Here is a 16,872-nt window from a genome sequence, read left to right on the forward strand (position 1 = left end):
ATGCATGTTTTTACATATCCAGATATCATCCCCATGCCCGGTATCCTCTATAGAATGCATGTTTTTACATATCCAGATATCATCCCCATGCCCGGTATCCTCTATAGAATGCATGTTTTTACATATCCAGATGTCATCCCTATGCCCGGTATCCTCTATAGAATGCATGTTTTTACATATCCAGATGTCATCCCTATGCCCGGTATCCTCTATAGAATGCATGTTTTTACATATCCAGATATCATCCCTATGCCCGGTATCCTCTATAGAATGCATGTTTTTACATATCCAGATATCATCCCTATGCCCGGTATCCTCTATAGAATGCATGTTTTTACATATCCAGATATCATCCCTATGCCCGGTATCCTCTATAGAATGCATGTTTTTACATATCCAGATGTCATCCCTATGCCCGGTATCCTCTATAGAATGCATGTTTTTACATATCCAGATATCATCCCTATGCCCGGTATCCTCTATAGAATGCATGTTTTTACATATCCAGATATCATCCCTATGCCCGGTATCCTCTATAGAATGCATGTTTTTACATATCCAGATATCATCCCTATGCTCGGTATCCTCTATAGAATGCATCGTGCTCATGTCCCTAGAAATGTGTTTCTTGCAATTCTACTGTCCATGGTTACAGTTTTCTCAGATAAGTTAATCATCCATTTCACTTTGAGTTATTCATACCATTTAGATTCAAGATTCAAAGAGTCAAAGAAAGTTTATTATCATTTAGGAAACACAAGTTCTACCTAAACGAAATTTCGAGTGTCAGCACTTTTATAGGAGAAAACAAACAGAAAAAGACAGACATGATAGGCATTAAAAAGAAACAATAACTGTAGTAGAAAAGTAAATATATTGGTATCTGACACACATGCTTGTACACTATGTATATACACAGGACTACACTGAATACTAGATAGTTAACACATGAAAAGAAAAGTAGACTATACACAGAGGTGAGATCGGGTGATATTGCACATAAAGAAGTGATTGGAATTGCACTTGAATGAGAATGTATTAATTTTAGTCTGCAATAAATAGAATTACTGTATGGAAAAAGGAAAAGAATGAGAGAGTAACAATCTATTATAGTTTTGATAATCCAGATTTACGTCTGCATTAATGAGTCTTACTGCAGCTGGATAAAAACTGTTCATGACTCTGGAGGCCCAGCAGCAGATACTGCATAACCTTCTACCAAATACACGTTTACTGAACCAACCATATGCTGGAAGAGAAGTGTCACTCAGTATTTTGCAGGGCATCTTTTTACATCTCATTTCAAAGAACTCCTGGAAGATAGGAAGACTAGTGCGCGCAATCCTTTCTGCTGTTCTTTGCAGCTTCTTCCTTTTAGGCCATTGTGCTGTTACTGAACCATACAGTGCAGTTGCTGGTGATAATGTTCTCAATGCCTCCTCTGTAGAAGGTATTTAGAGCATTCATTGAGAGCTTTGCTTTTCTCAGCCTTCTTAGGAAGTGTAGTCGCTGGTGAGCTTTTTTAATTAGCTGGCCTGTGTTTGTACTCCAAGAAAGATCTTCTGATATATGCACCCCAGGAACTTTGTAGTTTGAACTCTCTCCACTTCTTCACCATTGTTCTTGAGGGGCAGGTGCATAGCAGAGCTCTTTCTGAAGACAATAATAATTTATTTTGTTTTATTGATGTTCAGATCCAAATTATTGCTATTGCACCATTCAGTCAGGGAGTTGGCTTCATTCCTATACCCACTCTCATGGTCACCACTTATGAGTCTCACCTCTGTGGTGTCATCTGCGAATCTGATGATGTAGTTGCTGCTGGCTTCTGCAGAGCAGTCATGGGTAAGGACTGTGAACAGTAGAGGGCTCAGCACACAACCCTGGGGTACTCTGGTGTTGATTGTAATACTCCCTGAAGTGTTATTACCAGCCCAGGTCTTTTGTGGTCTTCCAGTCAGGAAATAGAGGATCCAGTTGCACAGCCCTTTATTTATGCCCAAGGTTGATTAGCTTTTTTATAAGTTGCATTGGAATCACCATATTGCTTGCCAAGCAAAAATCTATGAACAACAGCCTGACATAGTTGTTCTTCTCTTCAAGATGCTAAGTGCCACTGAAATGGCATCAGCAGTTGATCTGTTTGCCTGGTAGACAAACTGCAGTGGGTCAAAGGATAAGGGTAGTATTGTAGTCAAATGCCTTTTAACCAGTCTTTTGAAGCATTTCATTGCATTTGCTGTAATAATTTAGGCAGGTGGGGTGTTTTTTTTGAGCAGAGGGGTTATGATGGTAACCTTAAAGCATGCTGGTACTTTTTTCTGGACAAGTGAGGTATTGAAGATGTCTGTCAGGACTATACTGAGTTGGTCTGCACAACCTTTCAATACTTTTCCCAAAATGTTGTCAGGGCCAGCAGCCGTCCTGGGGTTCACTTTCCTCAGCTGGTTTCTTACATCCATTGCATTGAAGTTAAGTACTGCCTCCTTTTGGTCATTGAGAAGCTTTACAGCCTCTAGCTTCTTTTTCTCTTCAAACCTACCATAAAATGTGTTTAGATTGTCCACACATTCAGTGCTATCATCACACTGAGCTGACTTGGTCTTGTAGTCAGTTAGCTGTTGAATACCATGCCACAGGCTTCTTGAGTCTTTTGCATCCTCGAAGCATCCTTCTATCCTCTTTCCATACTCCCTCTTGGCCTCCTTGACACCCTTTTTAGATTAGCCCTTGACACGCTTAGACTTTTCTTACCCTTTGCCCTGAAAGCAGTGTTTCTTGTCCTCAGCAACTCATACACCTTGCTGTTTAGCCATGGTTTTTGGTTGGCTTTTACTTTAATATTTTTGATGTTCATTACATTCTCCACGCATTTGGATATATAAGCCATAGTTGTCTCAGTATATTCATCTATGTTCATCAAACTGTTCACCATGGCTGCCTCCCTGAAGACATCACAGTTTGTGGTATCAAAGCAGTCCCTGAGACTTTCCATGGCTCCTTCATGCCAGACCCTGATTTGTTTTGCAGTGGGCTTATCTCTGATCAAGAGAGATTTGTAAGCTGATATTAGTTTTATGGAGATGTGATCAGAGCCACCCAGGTTTGGTTGTTGTACAGCTCTGTATGACCTTTTATGTTAGTGTAAGCCTTGTCCAGAGTATTTGATCCCCTTGTGGGAAAATCCACAATTTGGTAGTAATTGGGTAGCATCTCCCTGAGATCTGCTTTTTTGAAGTCACCAGCTATCATAAATGCATAGTCAGAATTCTTGCATTGCAGCTCACATGTACTATTTGAAGTATATTCAGTGCTTCGGTGATGTTATCAGTCATATATCCAGCTGCTACACTGACAGCATTTAGTTCTCTGGGCATATAAAAGATATGTTATATAGGTAGTATAGGTATATTATAGTTCATGTAATTGAATCATCCCTCTTCTATCAAAAATGTCATAATTTTACCTCTTCCTACTGTGTAGCCTTTAGTCATACGTGCCTCCTTACAGTTTTCTTTTCACCTACATGCATCACTGTTCACAAATAAATTATACCATTGCAAATCAAGCTATACACATCTAATATTTAAACAAATACATTATTTTGAATGTACCCAGCTTTGCAGACAAAACTTTGCCTGTACAGTTATCCAAAGACACGTACAATTGCTGGGTGTCACCAGCCACTCCTATCTGTAACATCTTTTTTACGCATTACCTGCTCTTAAGTTCAAATTGTTATCTTGACATCATTTTCTAGTCAGCAGATCCAACAACGTAACCCTCTAATCCTGATATTTCAAATAAATTCTTCCTCTAACCAGCCTACCCACAAATGGTGAACCCACAAATGGTGAAAAAGCTCCCTTTCCATTCCACAAGGCACCATAGTGGGGTAATTCTTATCCCACAGGCCACATCTTATGTGTGCAAAGGATCTTCTGCACCATCTATCTAGACAAATTAGCTGTCAACCTGGAAAATAAGTATTAGTAGCTAACGGTACACAGTACAGTACAGCATCATTACCATCAAGAGCATAATATGAGATGCAAAGTTCTGTTTAAATACTACATCTCACTTTCTTCAGTTATTTTTAAACAGGGTTGGTGGATTGGTAAGCTGACCCTTTTCAGACATATCCTGGACTCAGGAATTAGTGGAATTCACAGTGATAACTGCAACTTATATTAACACATGTAGTGAGAAAACATACCATATCACAATGGTTACAGTAATGTGAGGAAGAAAGCAAGACACAGTCCCACAATGCCTTAAACATAACTCCATTAATCATTTACAAGGGGATATTAACAAGGTTTTTACAATATAATTTAAACATTATTTACAATTTAGGTATTGTTCATCAGCTGGGTCCTCCTAGAAGAGTTTTTAAAAAAGTAATTTCCTATCTAGAGACAAGCGCATATACCCGAAATTTATAAACCAATATCTCTAAAATATTTACATGTGTTTTCTCAGAACAGGTGTTCCTTCAGTTTAGTTTTGAAAGCAGGTTGTGTTTTTACCTACGGTGCACTAGGAGGGAGAGGGGTAACAGAGGAAAGAGCCATTAAAGAACAGAAGTGAAAGAAGACAGAACAGAAGAAAACAGCAATTGTAAGACCAGTGTGGATAGTAAACATTAGATTAACATCTGTAGATCATACTGAATTCTAGACACTGGCCAAAGTAAATTATTCAGTCCTAATAAACTGGAAAAGGAAACTAGCAGTGTGCCAGCTTGGAAACAATATGAACAAGAAAGGAGGCGGTATAGCTATAATATTTAAACAGCATCTAAACATCCAGATCTTAAAATCATCAGCTCCACAAATAGGCAATGAAGAAATAATATCTACCAACCTCAAAATAAACCAAAATAAAACCATCAACATAATTGGATGCTACTTCCCACATGGCCAAAACATCCCTCCACTAGAAAACCTCCTCAGCTGGGCTGCCCACCATCTCCCCCAAAAAACTATAATTTTAGGTGATTTCAACATTGACTGGCAATCCTGTTCTGGCAACCATCCAACCCATCATCTAAACCTTCATGGCTTCACCCAACTAGTCCAGTTGCCAGCCAGGATAAATAAAAACTCCAACAAGCACACTACACTGGATTGGATACTAGTCAGTAAGAGCCCCCAGTCATTTATAGCAGGCTACTTATTGGACAGCCTCAGTGATCACTCCTCAACATTCCTACTCACAAAACACCTATACCAAGTTAAACCTGTCATCCACTGTCAAATACGTAAAAAAATAAACTTTACCCCACTCACATTCATCTCATCCCTCAAAGAATGTAACTGGCATCCTCTAAAGTACCTCAGTCTTGATGACGCAGTTGAATTTTTTAATACTACCTTCCTGAGCATCCTTAATTACCACGCCCCCATAAGACTTTCCAGAACCAAAGCACAACCCTCCCCATGGCTACAGAAAACCACTAAGTCAGAAATGAAAAACAGGGATAAAGCCTGGGAGCACTGGTGCAAAACCAAAACCCCCGCAGCTAGACAGAAATTCCTAGAACTACGCAATAGAGTCAAAAAGCTAATAAAACAGGACAAATTCCAATACTACCAGTCTGCCCTAGACTCCTCCCAACACAACCCCAAACAATTCTGGTCCTCCATAAACTCCATCCTCTACCAAGGTAAAGTCAGTACCCTTCGTCCTAACATCCCTCTCGCCTCCAAAAATATTGCTACCTCATTCAACACACACTTCACACAAACTATACTATCACTAGCTAGACAACACAACCCCCCTCCACTCCAATCCACACCTTCAACTAGTAATTTCCCCACTGTCTTCTCTTTTTCTCCTGTTCCTACCTCCAACATAAAAAAACTCTTAACTAAACTTAAGCCCACCAAATTAGCAGCAGACAACCTCCTAAGTGAATACCTACAAATCGCAGCTGATGTTCTAGTCTGCCTAGTATTTCTCTGGATTAACCTTTCTCTGTCAGAAAGTTACATTCCCACACTATGGAAAGTATCACATATAATTCCCCTCCACAAAGTCAGCCCCTCCACAGAACTAACCAATTACCACCCCATAGCTATTCTCTCTCCACTCTCCAAAATACTAGAGAGATGCATTCACTCTCAGGTCTCAGACTACCTCCTTACTAACAACCTCCTTTCCAATACTCAGCATTTTTTCCGACCAAACCATAGCACCACCACTGCCTTACTCTCCTTTATTAACACTATCCTTCAGCATAAAAACAATGGCTATTTCTCCTCTGCTACATTCCTAGACCTATCTAAAGCATTCAACATGGTCCCACACAAACAACTCATCTCTGTCCTCAATAACCTATCCTTCTCTCAATCAGTCACCAACTGGTTTCAGAGTTACCTGTTTGACCGCCAACAATCCGTTGTATGGCAGAATTACATATCTCCCCAACTACCTGTCTGTATAGGTGTTCCCCAAGGATCCATCCTTGGACCTCTACTCTTCTCTATTTTCACCAATAATCTAGCCTCTGCCACCAAACATGGCACACTCATGCAATATGCAGATGACTCAACCATCATCTGCTCAGCCCAGTCCCTACCCAAACTGCAAAAAGTCACACAGGAAGCCTTTTCCTCTGTTGAAACTTGGTTATGCGATGCCCAATTAATACTCAACCCAAACAAAACTAAACTACTCATCTTCCAACCCACCAAACATACTCAAAACAACTCTCACTTTAACATCACAGCAAAAGACAACACCACTATACACCCAACAGAACACACCAAATTGCTAGGAATGGAAATAGACAATAAACTAAAATTTGACATTCACATATCCATAACCATAAAAAGTCCACAAAAAATAGGAGCATTATACAGAAATAAGCAACTTCTCACCAAAGCAGCAAAAATTTCATAGCAAATTCCCACCTTATCTCCACCATAGTTTATGCCTGTCCAATATATACCAACCTAAGGCAATGCGATCTAAACAAGATCAAGACCTGCTACAACAAAATTACCAAATTCACCACAGGGGCATCCTACCGTAGTCACCACTGTCTCTCACTTGCTGAACTGGTCTGGCTTGAACTCCCTCACCTCCTTCAATGGTATCAACTCACACTCTCCCACAAACTAGTAAACAATCCGCTAAAAGTCCCATCCCTCCAGAATCTACTCCAACCTTATCGCACCACCAGACCACTAATATCCAGCAAAACAAATCACTTGCAGATCACTAAAGCCAATAACTCTGCTGATAACGCACTATTTTTTTGCGCCATAGCCAAATTATGGAACTCCCTCCCACCCACAATTACCTCTGTACCATCACGCACCCACTTCAAAACTTTACTAAAAGCACACCTAAAAACATGCTGGCTATGCCCTTGCAACTCCTCCTCTAATATCACCCATGCCATCCACCCACTACCTTTCTTTCCACCCCACTAACTACCTTGATTATAGCAAGCTCGGATGCTCATAAGCCTAACTACTTATTATACAGCAGGAACTTCTTATTGTAACAATTGTTAATGTTTGTTATGTACTTTGCAGATGAAAAAGATTCTAGTTGCTACTGATGTACTATATTCTTCATCTGTACCTATGTTTGTAATTGTTAATTGCTATGTTAATCAAATTGTTAATTGCTATGTAAATCTAATGTGACTACTGTCTGTATATTTTAACTGTGAAGCTTTTCTCCCAGGCCACCACTGAAAATGGACCTACGTCCAGTCAGACAATCCCGGGCAACAAATGTAAATAAATAAATAAATAAACATATAAAAGAAAGATGTCTGTAAATGACATAGTATCAATAACATAAAAATACAACTAATTAAAGTGTTGAAACACTTACAGGACATACTGAGAGAAGACACATATTTTAGGAATTTTAGTCACTAGACTGGCAACATAATAAACAGTATTGAAAACAAATCCATCAAACAGAGGGAAAATAACACTAGGAGCTTTACTAACTGAATAGACAAATGGCTATATACAGTGGATATAAAAAGTGTACACACCCCTACTAAAATGTAGGTTTTTGTGGTATAAAAAAGTGAGACCACAATAAATCATTTCAAAACTTTTCCCACCTTAAATGTGACCTGTTAACCTGTACAGTTCAATTGAAAAACAAACAAATATGCTAGAGGAAAATATAGAAAGTAAAAAATGTACAATAAGCTGGAGCCCAGACCTAAATCCAATAGAAAATCTGTGGGGTGACCTGAAGAGGGCTGTGCACAAGGGATGCCCTCACAATCTGACAGATTTGGAGCGCTTTTGCAAGGAAGAGTAGGCAAATATTGCCAAGTCAAGATGTGTCATGTTGATAGACTCCTACCCAGGAAGACTTAATGTCATAATTAAATCAAAAGGTGCTTCAGCAAAGTATTAGTTTAAGGGTGTGCACACTTGTGCAGCCAGTGTATTGTACATTTTTTTTTATATTTTTCCCCCAACAGATTTGTTTGTTTTCAATTGAATTGTACAGGTTATAGGTCACATTAAAGGTGGGAAAAGTTTTGAAATTATTTACTTTGGTCTCATTTTTTATATCACAAAAACCTGGCATTTAACAGGGGTGTGTGCACTTTTTATATCCACTGTAAAAATTTCCAGCCTGTTTGAATGCAAAACATTTGCCAGTAATAATCATAGCTTTTTTGTAATCAGCTATTTTTATATCTATTTATTTATTTAGAGACAGAGCCCATTTTCAGCGGAGGCCTGGAAAGAAAGGCTCCAGACACAGCTGTTTCAGTAAAAACTTGGTTTAGCATAATACAATGGGTCTACCCCTGATATTAATGAAAATCCACTTCACCAAATTGCAAAACCATGAGATGACTTTGAGGAAAACTCAATTTTTTGAATGTGCGCATCACTGATGTTTTACTCTGGGAAAGGAGACACTTGGCCACCATGAGGAAATTCGCCCTTTTCCCCACTATAGTGTTATCTTGGAGTTGGTATATTTAGTTATGCTGGGCATGTGGGTATAAAATAATAAAAAGCAGAGTTTGAGCAAAGTGCTCTGTGAGATCTTTTTGTCTTTGGTCACTCAGTAAGTTGGAAGACAGTGTCCCATATATCATCTATTAGGTTGGTGGAGCCATACATTTCTGGCATGCCGCTGATAAGGGTATAATTACATCTGCTTCTTGCTTATTAGTCAGTAAGTTTTAATTTTATAGAGTTTATATCTATGGAACGTAAGTGGATTTTTGATGTTGCACTAGAAATAACGGCTGGGATTTATAGAGGTGTAGCACAATGTACAGTACAAAATAAAGCAGGAAGCAGCTATGCAAAGAGGGATAATTCAAAGACAAAGTACAGTGCTCAGAGCTACGTGATATGCCATGCTTACAAATATGTGCATAATTACTAGTAAATAAGAAAGCCGATGGAAATAAGCAGCATTAAGTATGCAAGTATAGAAGGCCAAGATGGCAGAATAATTAAAACACATATAAAACAAGGGCACTGTGCAGCTGTGACAACTTATGAATTTATTATTGTGAATCGCATTATAGCTAAACAGCACTCAGCTCCAGCAGATGTTTATAGATGCTGCCCATCATACTTTATATATGCTCTGTGGGAAGCTGTCATCAATGCATCAGACCGTTGTACTGTACAGAGTGTGTGTGTGTGTGTGTGTGTGTGTGTGTGTGTGTGTGTGTGTGTGTGTGTGTGTGTGTGTGTGTGTGTGTGTGTGTGTGTGCGTGTGTGCGTGTGTGTGTGTGTGTGTGTGTGTGTGTGTGTGGAGAGTTGCTAAACTGCAGTGACGCTTTATTTCACTGCACTCTGCTGTAGTGGTGCAGGCTTTTGACATAGTTGGTGTTTTTTTAAACATCTTTATTAAACATGACATTTTTTTAAAAGTGTCTTATCTCTTGGTCCATTGTTGTGCAGCACTGCAGTTATTATATATAGATACATAATAAGGGAAGCCGGAGCTGCAACATGCAGTACAGTCAACACAATAAGTTACTGTAATCCAGAGGAGATGGCAGCTCCAGTCAGAGCTATGAAAGTCTGATTGCACCAGTAGAATATATATGTACACTATATGAGGGGGTAGGCTAGTATCCATGATGCAGCAAAGAAAGGTTACAGCTAAGTCTATGTAGTTATAGAAGGTGATGATGTACATAAGGTTATACATGTTGTAAAGTTATACCACAAGGTGCTTATTATGAAATCATGTGAAATTCAAGCTAGCAACACATTTCTGATACACATCAGCACAAAGTAATCAATCGAAGATCATCTAAGAAAAAGGACATCAAGTCTACCATAATGAGCACACACGTGTCCACTGTGGCAGCTTATATTAAGGCAGTCCTGCAAGTTAGGAGCGTAGTGTCATAGTCAGTGAAGCAACTTCAACTAAAGCAATCCTGCATGATGTGTGGGAGGAGTAAGTAAACAAGTAATGACTGGCTGGAAGGGAAACATTAATCCCTTTCCCAAAACGCTAATATCTCCCTGCTTCATGGGCATGTTTTTACTGCAGGGTTATGATGTCAGTATGCATATGTCAAGAGACTGTGCGCCATTAATTCCACTCCAAGAAAAGGAACATGGCAAGTTACTGTTGCAAATTGATACCTGCTGCAGCATACATTTTGTCTTTGTTACACGACATATTGTCTGTTATATCCTGAATCATGTCCCATACATTTTCACAGCAGTGCCTTCACTTTTGTGTCTAGCCAGTTTCACTTTAATGCAAATCTTCAAAGTCATACATTTGAAAATAAAAATAAATGGACATATAATTAAGTGTGACATTCTATGTCCAAAGAATATATGAGAGTACAACTGTGTTAGACCATCACTAAGTGATACCTTATTGTTCAATTACAACAAAGCATTTCAGTCAGGTCTGTGTCATGCATGTATAAAGAACTATGACTGAGCCAACCAATGGGCTGTATAGTGATCCAGGAACTACAGCAGCTGATGAGAGACAGCTGAAGAATGGGTGGGCTGAGTCTGCTAGCTTTTTTCAGGGTGGGAGGTTGAAGGACAGCACACCCAGGAGCACATGATCGGACAGCACACCCAAGAACACATGTATAGACAGCACCCCCAGGAGCACATGGTCGGACAGCACACCCAGGAGCACATGGTTGGGCAGCACACTCAAGAGCACATGCTCGGACAGCACACCCAGGAGCACATGCTCGGACAGCACATGCAGGAGCACATGCTTGGACAGCACACCCGGGAGCACATGCTCACATAGCTCACCCAGGAGCACATGCTCGAACAGCACACCCAGGAGAATATGCTCAAACAGCACACCCTGGAGCAACAGCACACCATGGAGCACATGCTCAAACAGCACACCCCAGAGCACATGCTCTGACAGCACACCCAGGAGCACATACTCGGACAGCACACCCAGGAGCACATGCACAGACAGAACATCACATGCTCAGACAGAACACCCAGGAGCACATGCACAGACAGCACACCCAGGAGCACATGCACAGACAGCACACCCAGGAGGACATGCTCAGACAGTGCACCCAGGAGCACATGCTCAGACAGCACACCCAGGAGAACATACTCGGACAGCACACCCAGGAGAGCATGCTTGGACAACACACCTAGGAGTACATTTTCAGACAGCACACCTGGGAGCAAATGCTCAGACAGCACACCCAGAAGCACATGATTGGACAGCACACCCAGGAGCACATGCTTGGACAGCACACTCAGGAGCACATGCTTGGACAGCACACCTAGGAGCTCATGCTCAGACAGCACACCCAGGAGCACACGCTCCAGTCAAGCTCCTCAGTCAAGAAAAAAGCTGTTGCATCATCACTAATTCACTTTCTTTTGAGCACCACTGCCTTATCTTCAAAAAAAAAGAAATCAAATGGTTTCTAGAGGAGCACAGAACAGATCTGCTACTAGGTTCTCTCAGCTTCAAACTCATCCAAACCTAGGGTGTAGCTAGTTGTACTTGGTGTACTCAGATGTGTAATTTTTTTCTGAGCATCTCTTGAAAACTTCAACACTCAAAAAGCACAGCATGTTTAGAACTGTTTGCATGAATATATTTTTATGGGTATGAATTGAAAATAGCTTGTTTCCTTCCTATATGTCTGGTGGTAGCATTTTGAGAGATGAGTACATTTTTAAAATGATAGGTGGGTGATGGGGCAACAGTACTACATGTGAATACAAAATGTAAATTTCTGGCTGCACCCCTGCTCCAACCTACCTCTTTCTCACTGCTATCAGCTAAACTTTATATTAAAGATACACATTACAACCTCAGATGCTTCTACCCACAACCACCCAACCCCCCACAAACCAGCCTACATTGTACTGACCACTCGTTCTTCATCCTTGCACCTAAAATATGGGAATTCTTCCCCAACCACCTCAAAGAATTACAGTCCCCCTTCCCCACCTTCAGGGCTGAACTTAAAAGAATTTTCCACACCCAATCACAGGCCACATCACATGAGGGCCTCTCAACCTCCAGCATTATTCTCTTCAGCTGCTAACACCAACTTATTGTCCCACCATCCCCTACTCTGACTCTCATTACCCCGCAGCATTTCTACCCTGATGTAAACCTGAAATATAATCATGTAAATTGTAACATTTGTATTATCTCATAAGTTGTTGCTGCATCTATTAATTTCTACTGTACAGTTTGTTATATATTGTTACATTCTACTCTGTTTTTACATGTACAGCTTACTGCATCTCTGTTCTCTTTTTATTTTTTGTCTTCTTGATGATTTATTTCACCTGAATAGTACCTGCTAACCATCAGTTGTGAGTAGTGTACTATCCCTTTAATCAAATGTAACATAAAATAATTGAAAAAAACAGACACTGGAGGCATTACCTTCAAGGCATTGAGGCATCTGTGGGCTTAGTTCATTTGTGTATCCAAGTGATTGTCCTGCACAATGCCTACTGTATGCACAGACATACGGGTGCCACTCTACATGCCCAGGTGGATGGTTAGACCAATGTCTACTCCACTGCACATCACAGCACCACTCCTTTTATTTGATACTTCCCACGATTAGATTGAATTAACTGTCCCTGAAGGGGAATGAATGGCAGTGATCCCATGGGGACACAATGAGCAGGCATGAGGTAGGCAGCCAAAAGAAAAAAAAATGGAAATACACAAGATGGATAATGAGATTTAGAATATGCACCTCTCAAGCAGTACCTGAACTGTGTGTGTACGTGTGTGTGTTTGTGTGTGTGTGTGTGTATATATACACGAGAATGTTGCATGCGTATATATTAATAACTGATTTGTTGATTCTAAAGAGATTACCTTGATGATTGTTAAAATGCCAAAAGCAACATCTGAGAGGTTTACATTGTAGAAGCCCTTACAATGACAAAAAGTATGTTGCTGTTGCATGAGTAAACATTGCTTTTATAGTGTGTATTGTACAAAATTGCTGGAAGGGGCAGGTAGCTCATTAAGCCTGAGTCCTTTTTTTCCTGAATATTTCTCAAAAATGTTATGACTCCCAGAGATCAGAAGATGTTTAGAACTATCTAAGAACTATCTAAGCTGCACAGCATGGTTCAGTGGCTGTCATGATTAAAGTTGAGCTAGTGGATTCTTATCTAAACCCACACTTTCTAGGTTATATGGTAGCAACTGAAAATGGTACATTCAGTTTTTGAGTGTCTAAAACATGACTGTGACAAAGGGGGATACTGCCAGCCCAACTGTCTTGAATTTTGTAAATAATTATATGTCATTTGTAAATACCAACATGATTTGTGTAACATGCTGGTGTTACAAATATATTAGAACTATATGTCATGTGTATATCAAACTGCTGGTACAGATGTGTGTGGTGAAAAGGTTTTTGCAAAATGCTTGTGTGTAAAATGGATCCACAATGTGCCCTACTGGAAAAGAACAAAAATGTACATGCACTATTGTAACTGTTTAAATATATATATATTTTAACAGCAGAAACTGGGATGCAGGAGCTTAACCTCAGTTTGGTAAATTTTAGAAAAATAACTGAAATTAAATTACTTTATAGGCTAGGCCGTAGACACAGAGTCTGTGCTGAGAGGCTTTCTGTATTGTCTTAGAAGTGTTTTATTGTTTTATGACTTCCAACATCTGCCAAAGATCTGAGGAAAAGCCTTTGTCTATGTATTTTTACAGCTTGATGCTAAATACTGCCAGCTTCATCGTTGATTGTTTGGCCTGGGGACTAGAAGTCAGATGACAAGGAATGATGTCATTCTATATGCTATCCCAGCAGTAATATCTGAGATATTAATTTGAGGCCTTTGTTCAGGGTTTTCCTTTGTAGTCTGAGGAATTGATTCTGCAAGGGTGTCTCTGTGTTGTCTCAGCTTTAACACCTCTGCAGTAGTGTGGGGGAGGGGACTCTCAATTCCTCTTGAACCACAAAAGAAAGCACTGAAGAAAGACCTGCAATGTAGTTACTTTTCTGGTTGTCGCTGGATAACTTCTAAGTATAGTGTAAAACAAGGTCTGAGCCAAACATAAAGAGAATAATTAGAGACAGAAAAGAATCAGTCCTTTTACAGAAGGTAAAGAAAATAACAGTGACCCTCCCAAATTCCATCATATCTCAATGGCATGGGAATTCAAATTTACTTCCTTATGTCTGTCACGAGTCATACAAAGTATTATGGGAAAGAGAAAGGGTTGAGGGAGTACAAGATCACATTGATACATCAAGCCCCATTGGTAGCCATGTTGTGGAAAACAGGCTATAATTACAAATAAAGCACTTAATGTGATTTTGATGTGTTAAAATAGGTCAGGAAACAAAGATAGAGTGAAAAAACATTTTTTTTTTAGTTCTAGGATAGAGTTTTCCTTTAAGCAGCCTCAAGTGCTGTTAAGATTGGCTCTCGCGTTGAAGAACTGCTTAACAAAGTTTATCTTTTTCCTGATTTTGGAGTGTAACTCCCTGCACTACAGTGTTCCATGCTATTTATACCTTAATAGCGTGCACATATGGTGATGTGCTGCTTATTTTGCAGGTTACTTGACTTATTAACAAAGGGACAGTGATGGTTATCTCCTTATTAAAGGCGGCAGATTGCAGAGAGGGCATTTCAATTCCTCATGAATGTAATGATCATACTGTTGTCATAGCAAATTTAATGTACAATAATCCAGCTGCAACTGTTTTAACAAATGTGATATTCTACATTTTGTTTTGCTTTCTTGCACAGATATGTTTATGACTGCATTTTAAAAGCCTCTTTGAACTGTTTGATGGCATGTCCTTGTTGTTGCACCTCTATACCATCCCAGTGGATGTTTTTTTGTTGTTAAATCATATTCCTCGCCTAATTTGTGCTTTTGCTGTTTTTTTTTTTACTCCAGGTTTGAAAATGAGACAGACTTCACATCAGAACTGCTTGACAGTGAAGACCCTACGGCCTATGTTACCAATTTGTCTTACTATCATTTGGTTCCTTTTGAAACAGATATTTTAGAATGAATGTGACTTCTGCTTTACCAGCTGGCTTTTGCTATCAGCTTTACCTACCATATTCTTTTCCCTATTATAAGATAAGTGGTACCACTGGGGGAAGGATACTCATATATATACATAAAAGACTGCCTAAGTGCCTAAGTATTTGTTGCTGCATAGATAAAAGGAATCAGAAAAGTATGAAGGAACTTAAATAGCCGAAAGATTACACTGGCTGATTTCAGCAGTTAAAACTATTGCAGCTACTACGACTGAAGATTTTGTTCTCGTACTGAGAATGAAACTGTGCTAAAGTAACTTTCTTTTTTCATTCCAATCTGTTTACAAGTGGTATTGATGACATATCGTCTCATCTATGAAATTCAAAAACATGCAGTCACTGAAGAAATTCTGTAAAGTTCTCTCTCACTCTAGTGAAAATGTTAGCTAGTTGACTGTGGCTTTTTGTTTCAGTGGTGCCACCTGCTGGGATGAATAAGTTATTGCTTCAGAAATACATGTGTAGGATTAACTGTGTGAGGTTCATAGAAAAGCTGCTTGAAGCTGGGACTATAAAATTAAGGTTGCAATGCATGCTTGCTTTTCATGCACTAAGTTATTCTCGTGAGAATAATAAATGCCTAACGGACTAGTAACTTGATTTCTAGGGAACATACTGCAAAGCTGAATTTTCATACTCCTGATGTAGTTTTGCACAAAGGGAAATTTAAGGCTACATTAAGGTAGTGTGTGAGTGCTGAATCTGCTAAATTAACTGCAGCAATATTCCAAATGAAGACAAGAGATGAGGAATATGACTCAGTGTTCTGAGTTTATGGACAGCTGCAGTCTGGGAGCTAAACCTCAGATCCAACATACATTCCCTCGTGATCTGTGAACATAAATAGTCTATGTTTATGTACATACTAAGTTATTTGAGACTTTGAAACATTTTATACAATGCATTTTCAATGTGTTATAATGGAAGAAAGTGCTAATCACATTTTAAGTATTTAATTCATTTAATTTTTGCAGATTAACAAATGGATAATAAGGCTGCTAGATTTTTAAATGCAAAATAAAAATGAAATAAGAAAGTGCATATTTATTGGTATAAGACAATATGACTTTGTTTACTTGTATAACAAAAGCATTTGTAATGATTTTTTTGTTCTCTAATCTAAGGGTGAGGACCAGTTACAGTAATGATGAAACAGATTACTAGAATGTGAAAATGTCATGGGTTATTTGTAATTTTACATTTTGGATGTATTTTGCAGACTTCTATTTTTTCTGAGCAAACTTAGCATCATTTTTTTCTTGCAAAATTGCCAAAGCAGTAGTCAATATGGCCATAAGATTACTAAATGAGATCATGT

At 39.2% G+C, this 16,872-nt stretch overlaps 1 protein-coding gene across 1 annotated transcript in view; it reads left to right on the forward strand.

The window, feature by feature from the left end:
- The window catches only part of PXDC1 (PX domain containing 1), a 328,889-nt gene extending 312,294 nt beyond the window's left edge, over nucleotides 1-16,595 (forward strand). Inside the window, exon 5 of the mRNA XM_044081558.1 lies at nucleotides 15,403-16,595. Coding sequence (XP_043937493.1) covers nucleotides 15,403-15,520 — 118 coding nt within the window. The 3' untranslated portion in view covers nucleotides 15,521-16,595. The remainder of the gene's footprint in view (nucleotides 1-15,402) is intronic.
- Nucleotides 16,596-16,872: the final 277 nt, after the last annotated feature.

The sequence above is a fragment of the Protopterus annectens genome, chromosome 1.part1, assembly GCF_019279795.1.
Source record: "Protopterus annectens isolate FY-2018-M chromosome 1.part1, PAN1.0, whole genome shotgun sequence".
Lineage (NCBI taxonomy): Eukaryota > Metazoa > Chordata > Ceratodontiformes > Protopteridae > Protopterus > Protopterus annectens.